This window comes from Carassius auratus, chromosome 30, assembly GCF_003368295.1.
Source record: "Carassius auratus strain Wakin chromosome 30, ASM336829v1, whole genome shotgun sequence".
NCBI lineage: Eukaryota > Metazoa > Chordata > Actinopteri > Cypriniformes > Cyprinidae > Carassius > Carassius auratus.
The window spans coordinates 15,033,181-15,054,874 of NC_039272.1; the positions used below are offsets into that span (position 1 = coordinate 15,033,181).

The 21,694-nt window shown below is 39.2% G+C and overlaps 1 protein-coding gene across 1 annotated transcript; it reads left to right on the forward strand.

Annotated features, from left to right (window-relative positions):
* Window positions 1–3,544: 3,544 nt before the first annotated feature.
* LOC113049344 (myosin heavy chain, fast skeletal muscle-like) lies at window positions 3,545–14,433 on the forward strand. The gene is made up of 41 exons (XM_026211620.1): window positions 3,545–3,593; window positions 3,770–3,807; window positions 4,258–4,476; window positions 4,568–4,711; window positions 4,796–4,952; window positions 5,051–5,078; window positions 5,210–5,324; window positions 5,410–5,502; window positions 5,627–5,690; window positions 5,781–5,879; window positions 5,977–6,080; window positions 6,171–6,309; window positions 6,454–6,572; window positions 6,715–6,864; window positions 6,949–7,119; window positions 7,210–7,510; window positions 7,637–7,707; window positions 7,857–7,944; window positions 8,058–8,175; window positions 8,260–8,383; window positions 8,816–8,952; window positions 9,035–9,290; window positions 9,382–9,624; window positions 9,749–9,925; window positions 10,015–10,160; window positions 10,242–10,332; window positions 10,409–10,798; window positions 10,876–11,002; window positions 11,166–11,284; window positions 11,365–11,561; window positions 11,640–11,823; window positions 11,930–12,095; window positions 12,178–12,302; window positions 12,385–12,693; window positions 12,811–13,014; window positions 13,118–13,243; window positions 13,330–13,500; window positions 13,659–13,763; window positions 13,835–13,930; window positions 14,022–14,153; window positions 14,327–14,433. The coding sequence occupies exons 3-41, from the start codon at window positions 4,270–4,272 to the stop codon at window positions 14,339–14,341; spliced, it is 5,808 nt and encodes a 1,935-aa protein (XP_026067405.1). The 5' UTR covers window positions 3,545–3,593; window positions 3,770–3,807; window positions 4,258–4,269; the 3' UTR covers window positions 14,342–14,433.
* The last annotated feature ends 7,261 nt before the right edge of the window (window positions 14,434–21,694 follow it).

Consider the following 21,694-nt stretch of genomic DNA (forward strand, 5'->3'; position numbering starts at 1 on the left):
CAAATTATCCAGGAACAATTGCCGGGACATATTACTCATGTATTATGCAGATTCTCAGTGTGAAAGGGGCTTATAAGGTACGATTTGCTAGTAGGTTAGTCGTGCCCAATTAACATTTTTGGGTGAGATATCCCTTTAAGAGAAGTGATACATTTTGCAGGATGGGAATGAGCATCATTGGAGCTTTACAACGGAAAATTATTCAATTTGTTGTGTGCTTTACATGGACTGTACCAAATGACCAAGCTTATTATGTAAAATACATGATAGTTCCATATCGATTGATTTCTCCAATTGCATTTGAATGCATATGGGGAAAACTCCTGTATTAATATGTACTGAAGCCTGATTTGTTCATGTTCGTTTGCTTTAACCTGCCAGAGAGGAAGGAGCCAAACCGTTTAAGTCGGCTCAGAGTACTATTTCATTAGAATAATTCTCCTTACTCGATGAGGATCATCTCTTCGCTGATTCTGCAAGGCAGCCGAAGAAAGGAATAAGCCCCAGCTCTACACAACGCTGTCAAATAGCCCCCGGCAGAGAAAGATTTCCTTGCCGCCATCCGGCACATTTGAAAATAGCAAATTACTGAGCAAATTTCCTGGACCAAATTCAGGGCACATTGTTGCAAATTACACGCCATGAGTGTGAGACAGACAGGCACAGTAATAGCATCACCTGCCTGGGCAACATCCATGCAGAGGCTACGCTTGCTGAATGATCATGCTCCCACCGTGAGTGTTTGATCCTCTCCTGTCTCTGTCCCCTTCTTCAATCAAGGTGGTACAACCCCCCCCCTGGTTTGTACTCCCGTTTCCTTTCTTGCCTAAGAGAAAGAAACAACGGAGCAGTGGGTCATTTTCAGCAGGCACAAGTGGTGGAACAGTGGGTCAGCACCAAAATGACCACCATCCCTGTGATGCCTCATGTCGCTGGTTTGTTTTACACAGGATGATCGGCGCCCCTTATCTACTGCAAGTAACTTGATTTTTCGGTGCTTCAAGGGAAGATGTCATCATCGAAGACATCTCTGCCAATGACTCTATGTCCTTGGTGGCATCAGATGCAGAAGAGTGGGGAGGCTCTTGCGGGGAGCCCAAAGCCCTTCCCCCTTCTCAACCAGTGAGGCCAAGACCAGACAGCAAGCTCATCTGTGTCCTGTCTAAGGTGGTAGAGGACCTGGCCCTCGAGTGTTTGGCTCCAAAAGAGCCTACACACTGCTTATTTGATGAGTGGTATCTGACATGAATCCGTCAACAGTCCTCTCACTAACGACCTGCCCCATTCTTGCCTGCAGTTCATGAAGAACTCACCAAGACGTGGTGTGCTTTTGTTTCCCGCAGGTCACGCCCTGCATGTGCAGTGTGTACCCGAATGTTTGACCGCTGTGATAGCTAATACTGTATGTAGCCTAATAAAGATGCTCATTTATTGCCACCTACTGAAGTAAGTATGTCTACAGAAATAGACGTAATTGATATGATTGCCAGGTATTACTTACAAAACATTTCTGGTACTTTAAGTCTTAAACTAATATGCTGATACAGAACATTAATTATTGGGCAAAGAGAAACATAAAATGAAGCGGAGAAGTAAATATATATAACAACAGTTATAATATATACAAATGTTAAATAAAAATGAGAAACCATCAGTGAATGGTCTATTATCTTTTGTTCTTATATAGGCTATATCTTCAACAAATATTGATAACTTATTATTTAAAATGTCACAGAGATGATTGAGTGAGTAATAGCTATAATCATGGTGCTGCACTGTCTTTGTTATTCAGCATTCAAAATAAAATATTAATATTTCATTAGTTCTAGGGGTTGGGTTATGTTGAGTTTACAAGTTACAGTATATGTCTCTTGGACACAAGTAGCCTAAATCGACATGCCTGGCACCACACCGTTCACTATAACAGGTTTAAAAAATGAGACAGTCTAAATTATTTACAGCAAAAAAAGCTACTTAGATGCACAAATACATGTACCCTAAATAAATGTATTGTGAACAAGTTCATAATGATGACAGTTGATGGCTTAGTTTAAGGGTTATGTGCACTAGTGGTGAGTGTGATTTCACAAAGTAGAACATGTTCCTGGATCAACATCAAGAACAACAAATAGAAAGGTTTTTTAGAAGGTTGGTAGAAACTGTGGTGGCCCTTGGGGTGATTATTTTATAGTTTTGGGCCCACTGTACTCAGTTTCTCCCAGTAGTGACACCTCTGGCTCTGTAAATGTAAGATTAAACTGATTAATTCAGTTTATAAATACATTATTTCTTATCAGAACCACAGATAATCAGATTTTCCTTGTTATAAGTAGTGATTTTCTTTATACATATTTGGTATATTTACTTTAAAAAGTGCAGATTAAGTAAACACACTTTGGGTTTACTTTGCCTTCTTAATTTCCCAAGACAAAAAAGTTTGAATCTTTGCAATTTGACATGTTTTACTGAAAGATGTATCAATGTATCAATGTTGGGATCCCTAATTGAAACAACAACAATAATAATGTTTTATATTAATTTCAAATTTATGTAAAAAAAAAAAAAAACTACTTTGTAGGTTATACAACAAATGTCTCCTAATGAAGCGTAAAGATGCTTTACATTAAAATAGGGAAACACTGCAGTAAATAGCAATAAAATAAAAACACTGTTCATGACAAAGCACAGTGTTCATGAATCACTGAATCCTTCCCCTAGTCAAGTAGTATAATTTACCCATCCCAATCATATAGAGGATCATTTTGCATTAGGTATAAATAGACACTTCAGTACTCATACACTGGCAGTGAACTAACATGTTATTTTTTAATGAGAGATTGGGTAACCTGTTAATCGTTATTATACAGGCTTGTACATCTGTTATATTAGGTCATTTTCGGTGGCAGGGCTACGACTTTGGAATACCCTGCCTTTAGCACATAGAATGGCCCCTTCCCTGTATGTTTTTAAGTCCCTGCTAAAAACCTATTTGTTTTCCTTACTGTACTGATTACTCTTATTCTGTATTTTTTTTAAACAGGTTGTTCATATATTTATCCGGTTTGCTTTCTGTGTATGTTTTTATAATTTTCTCTCCTGTAAAGTACTTTGGTTAGCCTAGTTGCTGTTGTAAATGTGCTATACAAATAAAATGGACTTGAACTTGAACTAAGTGTTCTTGAGTTACAAAAATGTAATCTTAAATGTGTCATTTATATGTTTTGATATTATTGCAATTTAAATGGCAACAAAATAATTCCCTAATATATAATTAAATAATTTTATTTCCCAATGAATATTCTTTAAATCAGGCACAGTCCTATGCCTATACAGAGAGGAAATGATCATGTAATTTAATAGAAATGTGAACGTCTTTTTATGTAATGTGTTGTCAAATTTATGTGATAACTATAACTGTGTATAAGGCTGTTATATAGGTTGATGACTGAGAATAGATGCAGCTTCTTACCATAAATTAGGACTCCAAAGCTAGTCCATATATAGCCTCTGCTTAGTGTGCAAACTGACCTCAATATAAGTGTGGAGGAGAGCATGATCAGTCTTACAGGAGACTAGAGAAGTTCCAACTTGTGGTAAGAAACTGAAGTACTTTGCTTTTTATGTTGTTACTTATGTGAGTGAGCTAAACCAGTTGATATAACAGAAGATAAAGTCTTTCATAAGATATTATTTTAAAGGAAAATAAACATTGATTCACATTTACATTTAAGATTAAATATAGTCTATATTTAACTGAATTTCTTGGCAGGGCTGTGAAAATTTCATCTGGTATCCAGGAGCAGGAAGGTAGGTGGTAGCAATACACTGTGTTAATGCATTACAAATTTGGTTGAATATTAGCAGGTCTTTTGTCAAATTTATGTAGGCTTATTGTAGATGTGCTACTATTTTTGATAAACGAAAGGTTTTACACCAGATTTTAAGTGGGACTAGATACACATAGTGTATGTACATAGTGGTAAACATCAATAAAAGAGATAACATTTCTGTTTCATTTGTGTTTATGCAAACATTTCTGTTTCATTTGTGTTTATGCAATTTATATTTATGAAATAAAATGTATCAGTAAAATGCATCTTGTGCAGCAGATCCAATCAGGCACACCATCAATTAAGCTTCTTCACCTTTTAATACTGTATACATTTATAAAGACCTGACCTACATGAGACCCTCTGTGAATTCTTTATGTGGACTGTATATTTCATTACCAATATTAATTATTTCTTAAAATTTTAGTAAACCGCCACCATGAGTACAGACGCGGAGATGGCCGTTTATGGCAAGGCTGCCATTTACCTCCGTAAGCCTGAGAAGGAGAGAATCGAGGCTCAGAGCAAACCATTTGATGCCAAGTCTGCCTGCTATGTGGTTGATGATAAAGAGCTGTACGTCAAGGGAACAATCAAAAGCAAAGACGGTGGCAAAGTCACTGTCATTGTGAATGACACTAAAGAGGTGAAATTTCAACATTTCAACAAGATTCTCTGTACATAAATGTACATATTTTTATTTATTTTCTGCTATATTTAATGGACCAAATTTATAGGAGAGAGTTGCAAAGGAGGACGACGTCCACCCAATGAATCCTCCCAAGTTTGACAAGATTGAGGACATGGCCATGATGACCCATCTCAATGAACCCTCTGTGCTGTATAACCTCAAAGAGCGTTATGCCGCATGGATGATCTACGTAAGTTCTGGAGCAAAGTAAAACAGCATTTAAGTTCATTTTGTAAGTGTTGTTGCAATCTGACCACTTCTCTGCTCATTTCAGACTTACTCTGGGCTTTTTTGCGCTACTGTGAACCCCTACAAGTGGCTCCCAGTGTATGATGCAGAAGTGGTGGCTGCCTACAGAGGCAAGAAGCGTATGGAGGCCCCACCCCACATCTTCTCTGTCTCTGACAACGCCTATCAGGCCATGCTGACTGGTAAGGCCTTACGGAAGTTAATTTTATAGATTTAATTAAATGTTGCTGTGTATAAAAATAAATATTTACCAGAAATTGTACACATTTGCAATCAACAGATAGGGAAAACCAGTCTGTCCTGATTACGTAAGTATTTTCATTTCATTTAGATAGATATAGATATATAAAAAATAAAATATAACCATACTGTATACTTCTGTCTCCTGAAAAGTGTGTATATTTTATCAATGTTGTTCTTCTCATCTTTAATAAACCAGTGGAGAATCTGGTGCTGGTAAGACTGTGAACACCAAACGTGTCATCCAGTACTTTGCCACAGTTGCAGTTCAAGGTGACAAGAAGAAAGAGCAGCAGGCTGCCGGTAAAATGCAGGTATGAGACTACCTAAAAATATATGTATTCAAGATAATAATAATAATAATAATAATAATAATAAAACATCCTTCAACCAATGCAGGGCTCTCTTGAGGATCAGATCATTGCTGCTAACCCTCTGCTTGAGGCTTATGGTAATGCCAAGACTGTGAGAAATGACAACTCCTCTCGTTTTGTAAGTTCACCACTTTCATTTACAGTACAGTTTGTTGTTTGTGCTGGATTTTCCTATTCAATGATTTCTATAAAACTATTATCATTACTGTTATTTATGTGTCATCTTATTTTGTTTAAAACAGGGTAAATTCATTAGAATTCACTTTGGCACATCAGGAAAACTAGCCAGTGCTGATATTGAGACATGTAGGTGGACATGATTTAATTTCATTTATGCATCCTACATTTGTCTGGCACGCTTCAGATGATTGTGACACAAGTACATTCTCTCAACAGATCTGCTGGAGAAGTCTAGAGTGACATTCCAGCTTCCAGATGAGAGAGGCTACCACATCTTCTACCAGATGATGACCAACCATAAGCCTGAGCTGATCGGTAGATGCACATATTTGATTCAATGTTTTGATAATATTGTAAATACTCAGACAATATCAGATATTACTCTTTCATAAATGCTCTGTGTATTTTACAGAAATGACGCTCATCACCACCAACCCTTATGACTTCCCCATGTGCAGTCAGGGTCAGATCACAGTGGCAAGCATTGATGATAAAGAGGAGCTGATGGCTACTGATGTTAGTCAATGGTGTTTTTATTTTATTTTATTAACGCATTCTATATAATTATGTCTGATCATAGAGTTCATTCTTCTCTGTAATTTCCAGTCTGCTATTGACATTCTTGGCTTCAGTGCTGAGGAGAAGATGGGCATCTACAAGTTCACTGGAGCTGTGCTTCATCATGGTAACATGAAGTTCAAGCAGAAGCAGCGTGAGGAGCAGGCTGAGCCTGATGGCACAGAGGGTGAGACTAAATAGCTCTGTGTGTGATCACATGCAGTGCCTTGCTTAAGAGAATCAAAAACACTGATTCTTTCTATTTTAGAGAAGAAAAAATAGTTTTCAAGGCAAGAGATGTATGGATGTGTTCTACCCTTTAAACTTGCAGAGGCTGACAAAATCGCCTACCTTCTGGGTTTGAACTCTGCTGATATGCTGAAGGCTTTGTGCTACCCCAGAGTCAAGGTCGGAAATGAGTTTGTGACCAAAGGCCAGACTGTTCCACAGGTGTGTAGTAATATATGAGGTAACATATTTCCATTATGTCTGTGTGTTCAGTCTGGAAATCATGATTATATTTGACTAATTATAGCGAATCAGAGTTTTTAAGACATTTCTTTTTTAATGAAAATTCACTCTATTCTTACAGGTTTACAACTCTGTTAGTGCCTTGTCCAAATCTATCTATGAGAGGATGTTCTTGTGGATGGTCGTTCGTATCAACCAGATGTTGGACACAAAACAGCAAAGAAATTTCTTCATTGGTGTGCTGGATATCGCTGGCTTTGAGATCTTTGATGTAAGAATCTTTGATGTTTATTTCTCTTTATGGCAAAATAAGTCACATTCAGCCGCTAGTAAATGATCCTGTTTCTTTCTCCAGTTCAACAGCATGGAACAGCTGTGCATCAACTTCACCAACGAGAAACTGCAACAATTTTTCAACCACCACATGTTTGTGCTGGAACAAGAGGAGTACAAGAAGGAGGGCATTGTTTGGGAATTCATTGACTTTGGCATGGACTTGGCTGCTTGCATTGAGCTCATTGAGAAGGTTTTTACTGGTTTATGAACTTATTAATTTCCATTTTCCATTTTCAAAAGTATACATTTTTAATATTAAACAACATTCTTTTATAAACAGCCCATGGGTATCTTCTCCATCCTTGAAGAGGAGTGCATGTTCCCCAAGGCTACAGACACTTCCTTCAAGAACAAGCTGTATGATCAGCATCTTGGCAAGTGCAATGCTTTCCAGAAACCAAAGCCTGCCAAAGGCAAGGCTGAGGCCCACTTCTCCCTGGTCCACTACGCTGGAACTGTGGACTACAACATTAATGGCTGGTTGGACAAGAACAAGGATCCACTGAACGAGTCTGTTGTGCAGCTTTACCAGAAGTCTTCTGTCAAACTGCTGGCTACTCTCTACCCACCTGTTGTTGAGGGTAATGGGGAAAAAAGTGTTACTAATACTATTATGGTTATTAATTTAACCAACCTTTTACTCGGTTTTGCTCTTTCTTTCTTGTTTTTGCATTCATAAGTGCTCATTTGTATCTTTATCTGAATAGAAACTGGTGGTGGAAAGAAGGGAGGCAAGAAGAAGGGTGGTTCCATGCAGACTGTGTCTTCACAGTTTAGAGTACGTCTTTGTTTGAAACCAAATTTGAATAATGATGCAGTGAAAGCAATGACTGTACATCAGCTTGCTTGACTCTACATCAGAGAAATTATATATCAACAAGTCAGTCAATGTGACTAAGAAAGCTGTAACTTTTGGTGATTAAACAGGAGAACTTGGGCAAGCTCATGACCAACTTGAGGAGCACTCACCCTCACTTTGTGCGCTGTCTGATTCCCAATGAGTCCAAGACTCCAGGTATAGTTATAAGGGGCTTACATATATTTTGACATTAACAATATTTTAAAGTAATATTTATAAAAATGATAATGTCAACTAACCAAGCTCATGATCTAAACTGTCCTTTATAGGTCTCATGGAGAACCACCTGGTTATCCACCAGCTGAGGTGTAACGGTGTGCTGGAGGGCATCAGAATCTGCAGAAAGGGCTTCCCCAGCAGAATCCTCTATGGTGACTTCAAGCAGAGGTAGCAGGGACCACATGGAAACAACATTTACTGTACGAAGCTATTAATTAGAGGAAATTAAGCATTTTGATTGACCTTCAACAGATACAAGGTGCTGAATGCCAGTGTAATCCCAGAGGGACAGTTTATTGACAACAAGAAAGCTTCTGAGAAACTCCTGGGATCCATCGACGTTGATCACGACCAGTACAGATTTGGACACACAAAGGTTTATATTCTACTTTACAGTAGGGGTGCTCCGATCACGATCGGCCGATCGTTAATGCGCATCTCGTCAGTAAAGCCGGTTTTCTAATCAGCGGTTAATTCCATCAGGTGCGTGATTTCACATAGAGCTGCTGTTACTACACAGAGCCGTTGTTAACTGAGAAGATGGGCCAATAAACACTGAAAATTAACGTGATTTGCGCATCTTCTCTATTAACAACGGCTCTGTGTAGTAACAGCTGCTCTATGACAAATCACGCACCTGATGGAATTAATAGCTGATTAGAAAACCGGCTTTACTGACGAGATGCGCATAACGATCGGCCAATCGTGATCGGAGCACCCCTACTTTACAGCATTTAAAACATTTAATCATCATGATTTTTTGTATAAAAATATTCTGTTAAAATCACTGCATTTATTGTATATTCAGGTGTTCTTCAAAGCTGGTCTTCTGGGTACTCTTGAGGAGATGCGTGATGAGAAACTGGCTGCTCTGGTCACAATGACTCAGGCTCTTTGCCGTGGTTATCTGATGAGGAGAGAGTTTGTGAAGATGATGGAGAGGAGGTGAGGAATGTCATGAATAAAGATAATATCAATAATACCTGTGGAATGATGATTATAACATTTAATAATGAATTATTCTTAGGGAATCCATTTACACCATCCAATACAATGTCCGCTCTTTCATGAACGTCAAACACTGGCCATGGATGAAGGTTTACTACAAGATTAAGCCTCTGCTGAAGAGTGCTGAGACTGAGAAGGAGCTGGCAACCATGAAGGAAGACTTTGTAAAATGCAAAGAAGATCTTGCCAAGGCAGAAGCCAAAAAGAAGGAGCTTGAAGAGAAGATGGTGGCACTGCTGCAGGAGAAAAATGATCTGCAGCTGCAAGTAGCATCTGTGAGTTTATCTAATTTAATTAACTGAAATATATCGACATTAAAATGAACAAAGTGGTTTCCAAAGAAATAACAATCTATTTTCCTAACAGGAATCTGAGAATCTGTCAGATGCTGAGGAGAGATGTGAAGGTCTGATCAAGAGCAAAATCCAGCTTGAAGCTAAACTCAAAGAGACAACTGAGAGACTGGAAGATGAGGAAGAAATCAATGCTGAACTGACAGCCAAGAAGAGGAAGCTGGAGGATGAGTGCTCTGAGCTGAAGAAAGACATTGATGACCTGGAGCTCACCTTGGCAAAAGTGGAAAAGGAGAAACATGCCACTGAGAACAAGGTTGGAGATTAAGTTGGTTTAAGATAGGATTTTTTTCAGTTTTATATTATGATGTAGACTATGTATTGTAAAAAAAAAAAAAAAAAAAAAAAAAAAGCTAATTTGCAACAAAAAATTCACACAGGTCAAAAACTTGACTGAGGAAATGGCAGCTCAGGATGAAAGCATCGCCAAACTTACGAAGGAGAAGAAAGCCCTCCAAGAGGCACATCAGCAGACCCTGGATGATCTCCAGGCAGAAGAGGACAAAGTCAACACCCTGACCAAATCCAAGACAAAGCTTGAGCAGCAAGTTGATGATGTGAGTTACTAAATAAACATGTCATTAATTAATTAAATTAACTGTTTGTTTTTTTTTAGCCTTGAAAATATTTTATCACTGTCCAATAGCTTGAGGGTTCCCTTGAACAAGAGAAGAAGCTCCGCATGGATCTTGAGAGAGCAAAGAGAAAGCTTGAAGGAGACCTGAAATTAGCCCAAGAGTCCATCATGGACCTTGAGAATGATAAGCAACAATCTGATGAGAAGCTGAAGAAGTAGGAAGTTTTTGTAAACTCTTTCAAAAATAACGGTTATCATTTATTTCAAATCATTCATTGTTCCCCTTTTACACACAGAAAAGACTTTGAAACAAGCCAGCTGCTCAGCAAGATTGAAGATGAACAATCTCTGGGTGCTCAACTCCAGAAGAAGATCAAGGAACTTCAGGTATTTTCTTTTTCTTTTTGCTGTTAAAGGCACTGGTAAAATAAAGGCTAATAAGGTTTTAATAATGTCACTGTAGGCTCGCATTGAGGAACTGGAGGAAGAGATTGAGGCTGAGCGTGCTGCTCGTGCCAAGGTTGAGAAGCAGAGAGCTGATCTCTCCAGGGAACTTGAGGAGATCAGTGAGAGGCTTGAGGAGGCTGGAGGAGCCACTGCTGCTCAGATCGAGATGAATAAGAAGCGTGAAGCTGAATTCCAGAAGCTGCGTCGTGATCTTGAAGAGTCCACCCTCCAACATGAAGCTACGGCTGCTGCCCTCCGTAAGAAGCAGGCAGACAGTGTGGCCGAGCTGGGAGAGCAAATCGACAACCTCCAGCGTGTCAAGCAGAAGCTTGAGAAAGAGAAGAGTGAATTCAAAATGGAGATCGATGATCTCTCCAGCAACATGGAGGCTGTTGCCAAAGCAAAGGTTGGGAATTTTATGCCTAAAGAATAAAGTACATGTCTTGAAGTTTTTCAAACATCTAATTACTTTTGCATTTTTAGGCCAATCTTGAGAAGATGTGCCGCACAGTTGAGGACCAACTTAGTGAAATAAAGTCTAAGAATGATGAGAACCTTCGCCAGATAAACGACCTCAGTGCTCAAAGAGCAAGACTTCAAACTGAAAATGGTAACCAAAAACAATCGCAAAGAAATTAATAACATTATTCAGCACTGAATATCTACCAAAGTATTTTTCGAGAAAGCATACATTTTTCATTTTGCTTTTATACAGTTTGTTTTGATATTAACTGTTGGGAACATTAACACAATCTGAGTCTAAATTTACACAGGTGAGTTTGGCCGTCAGCTGGAGGAGAAAGAGGCCCTGGTTTCTCAGCTCACCAGAGGCAAACAAGCTTTCACTCAGCAAATTGAGGAGCTTAAGAGACAGATTGAAGAGGAGGTTAAGGTAATATTGCATAGTCAAAACAAACACATAATTTTGACTACTAAGCAATAAAGCTAACGTTATGTGACTTTGTGTCCTAGGCTAAGAATGCACTGGCCCATGCTGTGCAATCAGCCCGTCATGACTGCGACCTGCTCCGTGAGCAGTTTGAGGAAGAGCAGGAGGCAAAGGCTGAGCTGCAGAGGGGAATGTCAAAGGCCAACAGTGAAGTTGCACAGTGGAGAACCAAATATGAAACTGACGCCATCCAGCGCACTGAGGAGCTTGAAGAGTCCAAGTATGAACATCACAAGAGCTGATGACTATGTGTTCATATGGAAAAGTCTTTCATGTTAAAACTGGTGATGCATTGTAGGAAGAAGTTGGCTCAGCGTCTGCAAGAGGCAGAAGAACAAATTGAGGCTGTGAACTCCAAATGTGCCTCTCTGGAGAAGACCAAACAGAGACTCCAGGGTGAAGTGGAGGACCTCATGATTGATGTGGAGAGAGCCAATTCTTTGGCTGCCAACCTTGACAAGAAGCAGAGGAACTTTGACAAGGTAAAAAAAAAAATATTTTATGATATTCTCTTCCTAAATCATTGCTAAAATGGGTTTTGTTGAAGATGTTCGAAATAAACTTGAACTTAGAATATCTTCACTAAAGGTCCTGTCAGAATGGAAGCAGAAATATGAAGAAGGTCAGGCAGAGCTGGAAGGTGCCCAGAAAGAGGCTCGTTCACTCAGCACTGAGCTGTTCAAGATGAAGAACTCCTATGAGGAGACTTTAGATCAGCTGGAGACCCTCAAGAGAGAGAACAAGAATCTGCAGCGTAAGACTGAAACATTAAAAAGGAAATATATATGATAAATGAATGCTAAAAATGATACAGATTATATTTTTCCTTTCTACAGAGGAGATTTCAGACCTGACAGAGCAGCTGGGTGAGACTGGTAAGAGCATCCATGAGCTGGAAAAGGCCAAGAAGGCAGTGGAGACTGAAAAGGCAGAGATTCAGACCGCCCTGGAGGAGGCTGAAGTGAGTATCCTGAGATTAATATTCAATTCTTGGCATTACACTGTTGTCAATGCATATTTTTAAACTTATTTATTTTTCATAGGGCACCCTGGAGCATGAGGAGTCCAAGATTCTTCGTGTCCAGCTTGAGCTTAACCAGGTCAAGGGGGAGATTGACAGGAAGCTTGCAGAGAAGGATGAGGAGATGGAGCAGATCAAGAGGAACAGCCAGAGAGTCATTGAATCCATGCAGAGCACTCTGGACTCTGAGGTCAGGAGCAGGAATGATGCCCTGAGAATCAAGAAGAAGATGGAGGGAGACCTTAATGAGATGGAGATTCAGCTGAGCCACGCCAATCGCCAGGCTTCTGAGGCCCAGAAACAGCTCAGGAACGTTCAGGGACAACTCAAGGTATATGACTTCTCTTTGGTTTATGGGTTTAGTAATATGATTGTATAATCTAAACTATGTTAAGTAAAGGCCAACAATAAACACATGTAAAGCTTACTACGTAATTGTTATGTTTAGGATGCCCAGCTGCACCTTGACGATGCTGTGAGAGGACAGGAAGACATGAAGGAGCAGGTGGCAATGGTGGAGCGCAGAAACACTCTGATGCAAGCTGAGATTGAGGAGCTGAGAGCTGCTCTGGAGCAGACAGAGAGAGGCCGCAAAGTGGCTGAACAAGAGCTTGTGGATGCCAGTGAGCGTGTTGGGCTGCTGCACTCTCAGGTAACAGCATAATGTATTTTACAAGGAAATTAATTCTACAATGAAAATAAGGAAATTGAGAGCCTCATTTAAAATGTTCATACTGTTGCTTTCCATGTTATAGAACACAAGTCTCCTGAACACCAAGAAGAAGCTTGAGGCTGACCTTGTTCAGATCCAGAGTGAAGTTGATGACACTGTACAGGAAGCCAGAAATGCAGAGGAGAAGGCCAAGAAGGCCATCACTGATGTGAGAAACAGTAGCTGCCTAATGATTAACAAAACACTTGTATGCTTAAAAATGCAAACTAATATTTATCTATATCACTGCAAAAGGCTGCAATGATGGCAGAGGAACTCAAGAAGGAGCAGGACACCAGTGCTCACCTTGAGAGGATGAAGAAGAATCTGGAGGTGACAGTGAAGGACCTGCAGCACCGTCTGGATGAGGCTGAGAATCTGGCCATGAAGGGAGGAAAGAAACAACTCCAGAAGTTGGAGAGCAGAGTAATTTTTTTATATATATATAAAATATAATTTTAGGATTTAATCTCTTGAAGGTGTTGCTTACAGTTTTTCCTAAATTCAAAGCATCATCTAAGGTTCCAATAGTACTAACCGGGCAATAACTATTCATTTGTTCACTTATTTATGTGCTATCATAGGTTCGTGAGCTTGAGGCTGAAGTTGAAGCAGAACAGAGACGTGGATCTGATGCTGTTAAGGGTGTCCGCAAATATGAGAGGAGGGTGAAAGAGCTGTCTTATCAGGTATGATCATACCTGACCATATCTTTAGGTTTATCCATACAAATCTATGAAATATTTTTTATTGTTTGTAGACTGAGGAGGATAAGAAGAACATCAGCAGACTTCAGGATCTGGTTGATAAGTTGCAGTTGAAGGTCAAAGCCTACAAGAGGCAGGCTGAGGAGGCGGTATGTTAAATAAATCTGAACATTATAATAGCATAATAATTACCGGTAGGCATTTATTTACTTGATACATACTAAAAATGTTACTTTTTAGGAAGAGCAAGCCAATGCTCATCTTTCCAAGCTGAGGAAGGCGCAGCATGAGCTGGAGGAGGCTGAGGAGCGTGCAGACATTTCTGAGTCTCAGGTCAACAAGCTCAGAGCCAAGAGCCGTGATGCTGGAAAGGTAAGCTGCATAATAGCAGAATCTTTTCTCAGTAAAGTAAAAAATTTAAAAACAGTAAAAAATGCTTTCTTGCATTTACTGGGAAGAAACATACAGTATTCAGCTTATGCTTGAAAAATGTACTGAGTATTTACATGACTTTACTGTATGTCTTTTTTTTTTTTTTGTCTCAGGCCAAAGAAGAGTGAAACCCTTAAGCTGGGAACCTCCACTGAAGTCATATAATATGATTGTTCAGTAGATTTACATGTAATATTTTGAAATAAACTTTTGAAATAAATCTGTGCTCACTAGAAATTTGTTTTGGAGGGATCTTAAGAGCAATTTTATTCTCAAATAAATTAATGAATTATTTTTTTTTTTAAATGACATCACTTAAATAAATACTGAAACATTAATACACATAATAGCTTTATCAATAATGTAAAAAGCTTGTTCATAAAGGTTTCCTCCACTGATGCAAGAAAAAAGTTTAACTTTATCCTTAAAGGCAATTTTTTATGTACACAACGTACATATACAGCACCTCAACACGTACAAAATAACAATAAGCAGTTGAAATTCAGTACACAATGTGTGGGCGACATCAGAAAGGACTAAATGGCCTTTCCTGGTCACCATATATTCATAAATTCTGGTCCCCACTATCTCTGCACAAAATCAATAAAAAACAAACGTACATGAATACCTTCCAAATGTCTTAAAATGATGTTTGTTAAGGTACAAGTGGCATCTTCCACTCCTCTAATGTTACCTGATCTATACACAAACTGCATAGGATCAAGTGCTGACTGGGTTAAAGGTGCCACAGAATGCAAAAATCACTTTTATAAGGTGTTTGAAAACAGCTGTGCTGCTGGAGTATGTGAAAACAACCAGCCTATAATTGTAAAAAATCCACTTACTTGTTGTTTTATATTTCCAAAAAATCATAAACAGTCTCTCCACACAAGCAGTTCTAGACTATGACGACATAGTCTGTGAAAGTCCCACTCATTTGTGACGCTCTCTGCCCTATTAGCATATACACAGTCCTGAGTGAGAAGCTGGTCCGCCATTACTGTTCTCTGGCAGAAAAAAAATTCACCTCCCTCACAGTTGTCATGAAGGGCAAAATTAGCTATTTAGTCCAAAAATTTTTTTGAACCAGGCTGTAAATTTTTTTCTGCTGTAAAGTTGGCCATTTTAACATGGGAAATCTATGGAACTGACTACCTTTTGCAGCCAGCCTCAAGAGGCCAGTTGATGAATTGCAGTTTTAGTCTCTTTTGCCGTTTGGTTGGGATGTATGGGATCAGAATCCCACCAAATGTATTGCAGTCACAGATGAAAAAAAAAAAAAAAAAATGTAAAACACGTGTAAAATAATAATGCACAAAACCGAAAAACAACATTTTTAAAGTATCCCATTTTTTCTTTTTAAATAAACAATGTGGTCATGTAACAAAAAGTAATAATTGTAATAATTGTTTCCGCATCCTTTGCTTTCGTTTCTAAATGTTGCAGTTAGAGTTTCATTTAAATCAGGGCGGGCTTCAGCGCCACCATTGGGCCACAAGTTCTAGATTGACAGCTGCTCCACTAGCCAATCAGTCTAAGGGGGAGTTGACGTTACTCCAATGTGGTTTCCCACTGTCTCTGACAAAGGACAGACTGGAAGTCATTCATTTCCAATTGAAAGTAGTGCAGGAGCTGTTTGGAGTTTCGATCATATGCGTATGTGGAAATTTCAGATCCGTTTTGAGCTTCGGATGCATTCAAATATTTTAACTTCTGCGGCTAGACCATATGCAACCGCCCGACCGGATGTGATGTATTCTAACCAAAACTATTGGCGCAAGGTCAAAATTACCTATATATGTCACGGTTGGTAAACTGTGATCTCTGGGACAATACCATCATCATTAAGTATGTGGATGATACCACCATTTTGGGCCTCATCAAGGGGGGGGACGTGTCGGGCTACAGGAGTTTGGTGAACGACATTCTCACATATGGTGAGGTGAACGATCTGTGCCTTAACACAGACAAGACAAGAGAAGTAATCATGGATTTCAGGAAAAACCCACCCCCCCTGCAGCCCCTCATCATCAAGGGGACTGAGGTGGAGAGGGCCGACAGTTACAGATTCCTGGGACTGCAAGTAACATCAGATCTGAACTGGACTTTGAACACTGCTGCCACAGTGAAAAAAGCTCAGCAGAGACTGTATTTCATCAGGCTGCTTAGAAAAGCTGGTCTGCACTGTCATCCTCTCACCCAGGTCTACAAAGGACTGATAGAGAGCATCCTCACCACAGGCATCACTGTATGGTATGGAAACACCACACAGACAGAGAGGAAGGCTCTGCAAAGAGTCATAAAGACTGCAGAGAGGATTATCAGAACAGAACTCCCCTCCATGGACACAATTTACACACAGCGTTGTCAGAAAAGAGCAGAGAGAATTATCAGAGACACACTACATCCAGCTCACTCCCTGCTCATTCACAAAAACTGTACATACAATCTCAGGCACAGACGAGCGGACAGCATTATCACAAACAGATCACGTTTTTATAAGAGCTTTTTCCCAGCCACAGTGAGACTCTTGGCCAAAACAAAATGAACTACTGTCTATAGGGTCTGTGTAATATGCCTGTGTATTTGATTTATTTATTTATAACGTAACTTTTGCATTATAATATTATTGTTATCTCTGGGGCCTGTGTAATATACCGGTGTATTTTTATTCAGTTATTTATAACGTAACTTATTATTGTTATCTCTGGGGCCTGTGCAAGATGCAATATACTAGTGCAATTCAGAATGAAAATCTACATTTTTATGGGTTTAGTGCAATTTACAATGTATATGTGTTATAGATACTGTAGATTTATGTTTTCCTTGTGTGTCTTTTTAAACTTGACTTGACTCTCTGAGCAACAACCGCACAAGAGTTCCTATGTGTGCAAGCACAAATGGCAAATAAAGTTCTTGAATCTTGAATCTATGCTCCGCCCCTACTTTCACAACAACACTACAGCCATAGCCAAAGCCTAACTGTGCGTTCCAACCGCCGGCGTCTAGAGCGTCAAAAATCGATCTTGCCGCTCTGCTCACGGCGCTGCAGAAAGATTTGTGAGCGCTCAGACGCTCTAACGTAGATCGAATGCTTATTTTGTATTTAAAGCGGCCGCAAAGCAAACAAGCTTGTTGATCTCGTGCAGACTAACCACAAGGAGTTATAAGTTAACCTCATTAAATATTGTTGTGGACAAAATATTATGATCCTTTACTTAAAATTAACAATCTCAGACACCTTGGTCCACATATCACTTTTAATTTATTTTTTATGTCCCTGTACGCAAACAGGGACACATCATAGATTAATACAAATGCTAAACAGCAATGATAACATTAGCACGTTTATCGAACAGCCTTCGATACATTTCTGTGTTATAACTTCCTGAAAACAAATAAACAAACATATAAAACAAACTTCTAGCGAAATACTAACAGCATCTAACTTACCAATCCAAAAGAAATGTTGCAAGTTCAGAGTCGAACCTCATTTCTTTCAGGTCCATCAGTTGTCTCCAGCGATTAAAAGCAGTGCCGATGTTTACTCTGGTTCGGCTCCTTTTCTTATCGGATTTGATTTGTGATTCCGAGCGCGGTTGTTTCCCTGTAGCGGGTGGTGGTCTCTTGCCAAGGGCTTGAGCCATAATTTCTCTCTCTTCACTGAACTGAAATGAAGTACTGTGCTGTACTTTCCACATGATTGACATCAGGTTCAGGCACGCCCACAAGACGTGCGAGTTATTCGTGTATTGCAGGTTGGCTGGTGGTTATGTTGCCCGCATACCGCCTCCCATGGCCGAAACTGGTATTACGACACCTGTCGGGCCGGGGCTAGTAATGCTAATGCTAATTAAGGTTGATATCTCTGCAGCACTATAACTTGACATTTTTTTATGACATCATCGCCCTTATTTCTTCTCATTCTTTTGATGCGTGTAGGTCATGATATGGATATTTTTACCTCAATTTTTGCATATGGCACCTTTAAAATGTGTGCATAATCGCATTCAATATATAAAGTCTAATTAAGTTGTTCAGATGAACAAAAGCACAAGGTTTTCTGGCATAATTAGCATTTATGCAAATTAATTTATGCATTTTTGCAGGGAGGAATTTCAGTGAACGAGAAATATGAGTCAGTGGATTACGTGAACGAGAACGATTCATTCACCTAGAAGATTCGTTCAAAAAGAAAGGTTCGTCACGAACAACCCATCACTACTGCAATACATTTGGCGGGATTCTGATCTAATAGTGATTCACCAACGAACATAGAGTACATAGACTGCTGAGGACACAGTGGTTACGTTTAGTTTTCGAATTAAATTTCTTGGGGGAAAAAATGAAAAAATGTTTACTTTGTGCTAACACTTTATACTGGACTCAACTGCCTCACAAACGAGGGTCAGTTCAGCGCTGGAGTCTTGCAAAGACTGATTCTGAAAAAGGGATCGATACCAATGCTTCCAATGCGCAAACGTCCAGACTCCAGACAAAGTAAGCATCTCGCGTCTTATTTTGTTTTACAAAAGAGCTTTTTTGGCTCTCCATAAGACTAATGTTGATAAAGCTACCATTGTCTTTGCCTTTTTTTCACCAATGCTGCCTTCACTGTGCTACCAGAATGATCATGAATATGAATGTGGTAATTAAAAATTGCGTGTGGAAGCAATGTTTGAGGTCAGTAACACGGTCACCGTGACACCTGTATGCCTGTGTGCATGAGCTCCTGAAGCTCCGCACTTTTCTGAGAAGGGAGTTGCCAGGTTTTCGCAACAAAACCCTCCTGCTGACTTGAAAAGCAACAGTGTTAAAGTATCCCAATTTCGCGGGAAAAGACTTGGCAAAACTAAGAAGGGAGGCAGGAGCACCAGTTCATTTTTCATTTACAGGGGACATACACATGAACAGAGAGTTTTTGGCTCATACCCTAAAAGTGGCAATTTCAAGAAGTTATAAAAAAAAACAATGATCTGTGGGGTATTTTTAGATAATACTTAATACATACATATTCTAGGGACATCAGAGAACAATATAAAATATTGTATCAAATAGGGGTGGAACGGCTCAACTTTTTCACAGTTCGGTTTGTTTCACGGTTTTAACGTCATGGTTTCCAAAAATATTAATAATTAAGAATATTCTAACAACAAGCAACAACACAAATAAATACAATAGAGTAAAGATACAAGTAAAATAAACAGTGATTTTCAGGGGTTTTTAGGTAGGTCTATCATTAGTTTTTAGGTAAAGAAATTGAATAAAGTAATCAGATGTAAAACAACATTGCATATTGGACTCTATAAATTAAAGAATTCTTATAATATATCTAATATATCTTATAATGATTTCTTTGTTATTGTTGTTCGATTAATATTAAAGCTGCGGTAGGGAACTTTTGACGCTCTAGTGGTTGATAAACAGAACTGCTTGTGTCTTGCGGAAGAACATCGTAGCCGGAACTACTTCTCTCTGTTTATGTCTATGAAGAATCACAAAGGTACTGGGTTACTCCGCCGCGGTTTCCCCGAAGCAATCTAAAATAGTCAGAATATAAACACTTATTATAGGTGCACCCTAGTGATTCAGGACAAGCCAAAAACATGTTTTGGAAAATGGATTCATGGTGTACTCGCTTATTATATAAATTTTTCTACATTTTGAACACAAACAAAGTTACGGACCGCAGCTCTGATTGGTTATTTTTTACAGGGAGCGATGGAGTTTCTCCAAATGGCAATAGGACCACTGGGAGGAGCCAGAGGAGCTTGATTTTTTCACAGATTATCTGTCTCATATTCTACTGTCAGGACATAATGACAGGTTAAATAAATATGTAAAAAATATTTTTTTACAAAAGTTCCCTACAGCACCTTTAAGACTGTCACTTTAAGAGAGACACAGATCCAGTGTAATGATACAGTAAGTTCAGGATACTTTTGTAGGATACTTACCAAGATGGGCATTTTGACATAATTGTTGTGTGAATTTGTCCATTTAAACACAATACTTCAGAGAGAGCTTAATATTTGCATGTGTTCTGAGACACTGGTTTGCATCCTTTGGATGAGCGCACACACAAACCTTCTCACTGTGCAGGTGAGCTTGTGTCCTCTGGCTCTTAAATGTTTCAACTGGCAAAGCTTAAATTAGATTAGTATAAACATAGATATCAACATGTGCTGTTCATTTCTCACCTGTGGGCGCGCTATCAGCACCCGGGTGAGGGCGGAATAAATGACTGCTCATATTCCAGCATATGGCATTCGCATTGAACAAGAGTGGATGGTTTGTCCAAGGTTTTTTTTTTTTCATCACTGTTGTTGTAATGTCTGGGAAGCCAGAATGCACATCCATAAACAGAAGCATATATTATTTGAACCCTGTATGTTTAACGTGTTATTTATAGCAAACCAAACCATATTACAGATGCTTTGTCATATTTAAATTGATCCGCAGTCCCAGCAAGTGGGACTCCGTGTGTGGAGAACTGAACGGTTAGATTTTTTTCCGCGAACTGTCCCACCCCTAGTATCAATGCATTCTATGGCACCTTTAAAGCTAAAATCTCCTCCCCTTTTTTTAAGATTTCACAACCAAAGACGTGAGTGCAACAGGCCCATCATTAAGAGAAAGGGAATTTCTTTTTTTAGCAATTGTCACTACCATGGACAAGTTGGTCATAGGCAGTTGGTTATTTAAAGGGGTCACCAGATGCCCATTTTCCACGTTTATATGATTCTTAAGGGTCTTAATGAAAAGTCTTTAAAAAGAATTTGACAAAATTCATACTTTGGTTCAAATTTCTCAATGGTATAAAACGACACCCTTTTTACCTTGCCAAAAACTCCTCTTTCAATCAGGACCACTTCCGTCAAGTATATTTATGACAATTGTAATTGCATACAGTTAGTGTTGACGGTATGGTTATGTTCTGGGCAACACTCCACATGCCCGTCCATGCAGCCATGCTTGGACAGAGGGGGAGAGCAGCAAGAACCCCTCCCCCAGGGGAAAATAACAGAACCATTATAAGCATACATAATTACAATTCACAATTATGTGAGTTGTAAACAAAATATGATATAGACTTCTTCCAATGAAGAGACTGTAAAGAAAGAACAAAGTTAGATCGGTTTACAGGTTCAGTGTTGGAGGAGGGAGTTAAATTGCAAGCAGTGATGCGATGGAAGAGACACTGAAGAATGGGAATTTAAATAGACTGCAGGTGATAGATGTCAAGACTGGATTGGTACACGTCAAGAACAGCTGACTGTCAGCTGATGCAAGCGTGACTAACGTGGTCTGACTGAACTAACGCAATGCTCGATTTTCAGAACAAGTTATGTTGTTGCATGCCATTTTAAATGCCAATTAGCTCTGCTCACCCCACCCCTCTCTTCCGTGGACAGCAGTTCTCTGAGAGAAAGGTGATTTGCAAAGATTTATTAAAAAAACCTTATACTCACTTCTTCTTT

Coding starts and splice junctions, on each gene's coding strand:
- LOC113049344 (XM_026211620.1), top strand. CDS start 4,270: ATGAGTACAGACGCGGAGATGGCCGTTTATGGCAAGGCTGCCATTTAC. Junction 11,003..11,165: donor AAGACTTCAAACTGAAAATG/GTAACCAAAAAC, acceptor AAATTTACACAG/GTGAGTTTGGCCGTCAGCTG. Junction 13,501..13,658: donor TCCAGAAGTTGGAGAGCAGA/GTAATTTTTTTA, acceptor GTGCTATCATAG/GTTCGTGAGCTTGAGGCTGA.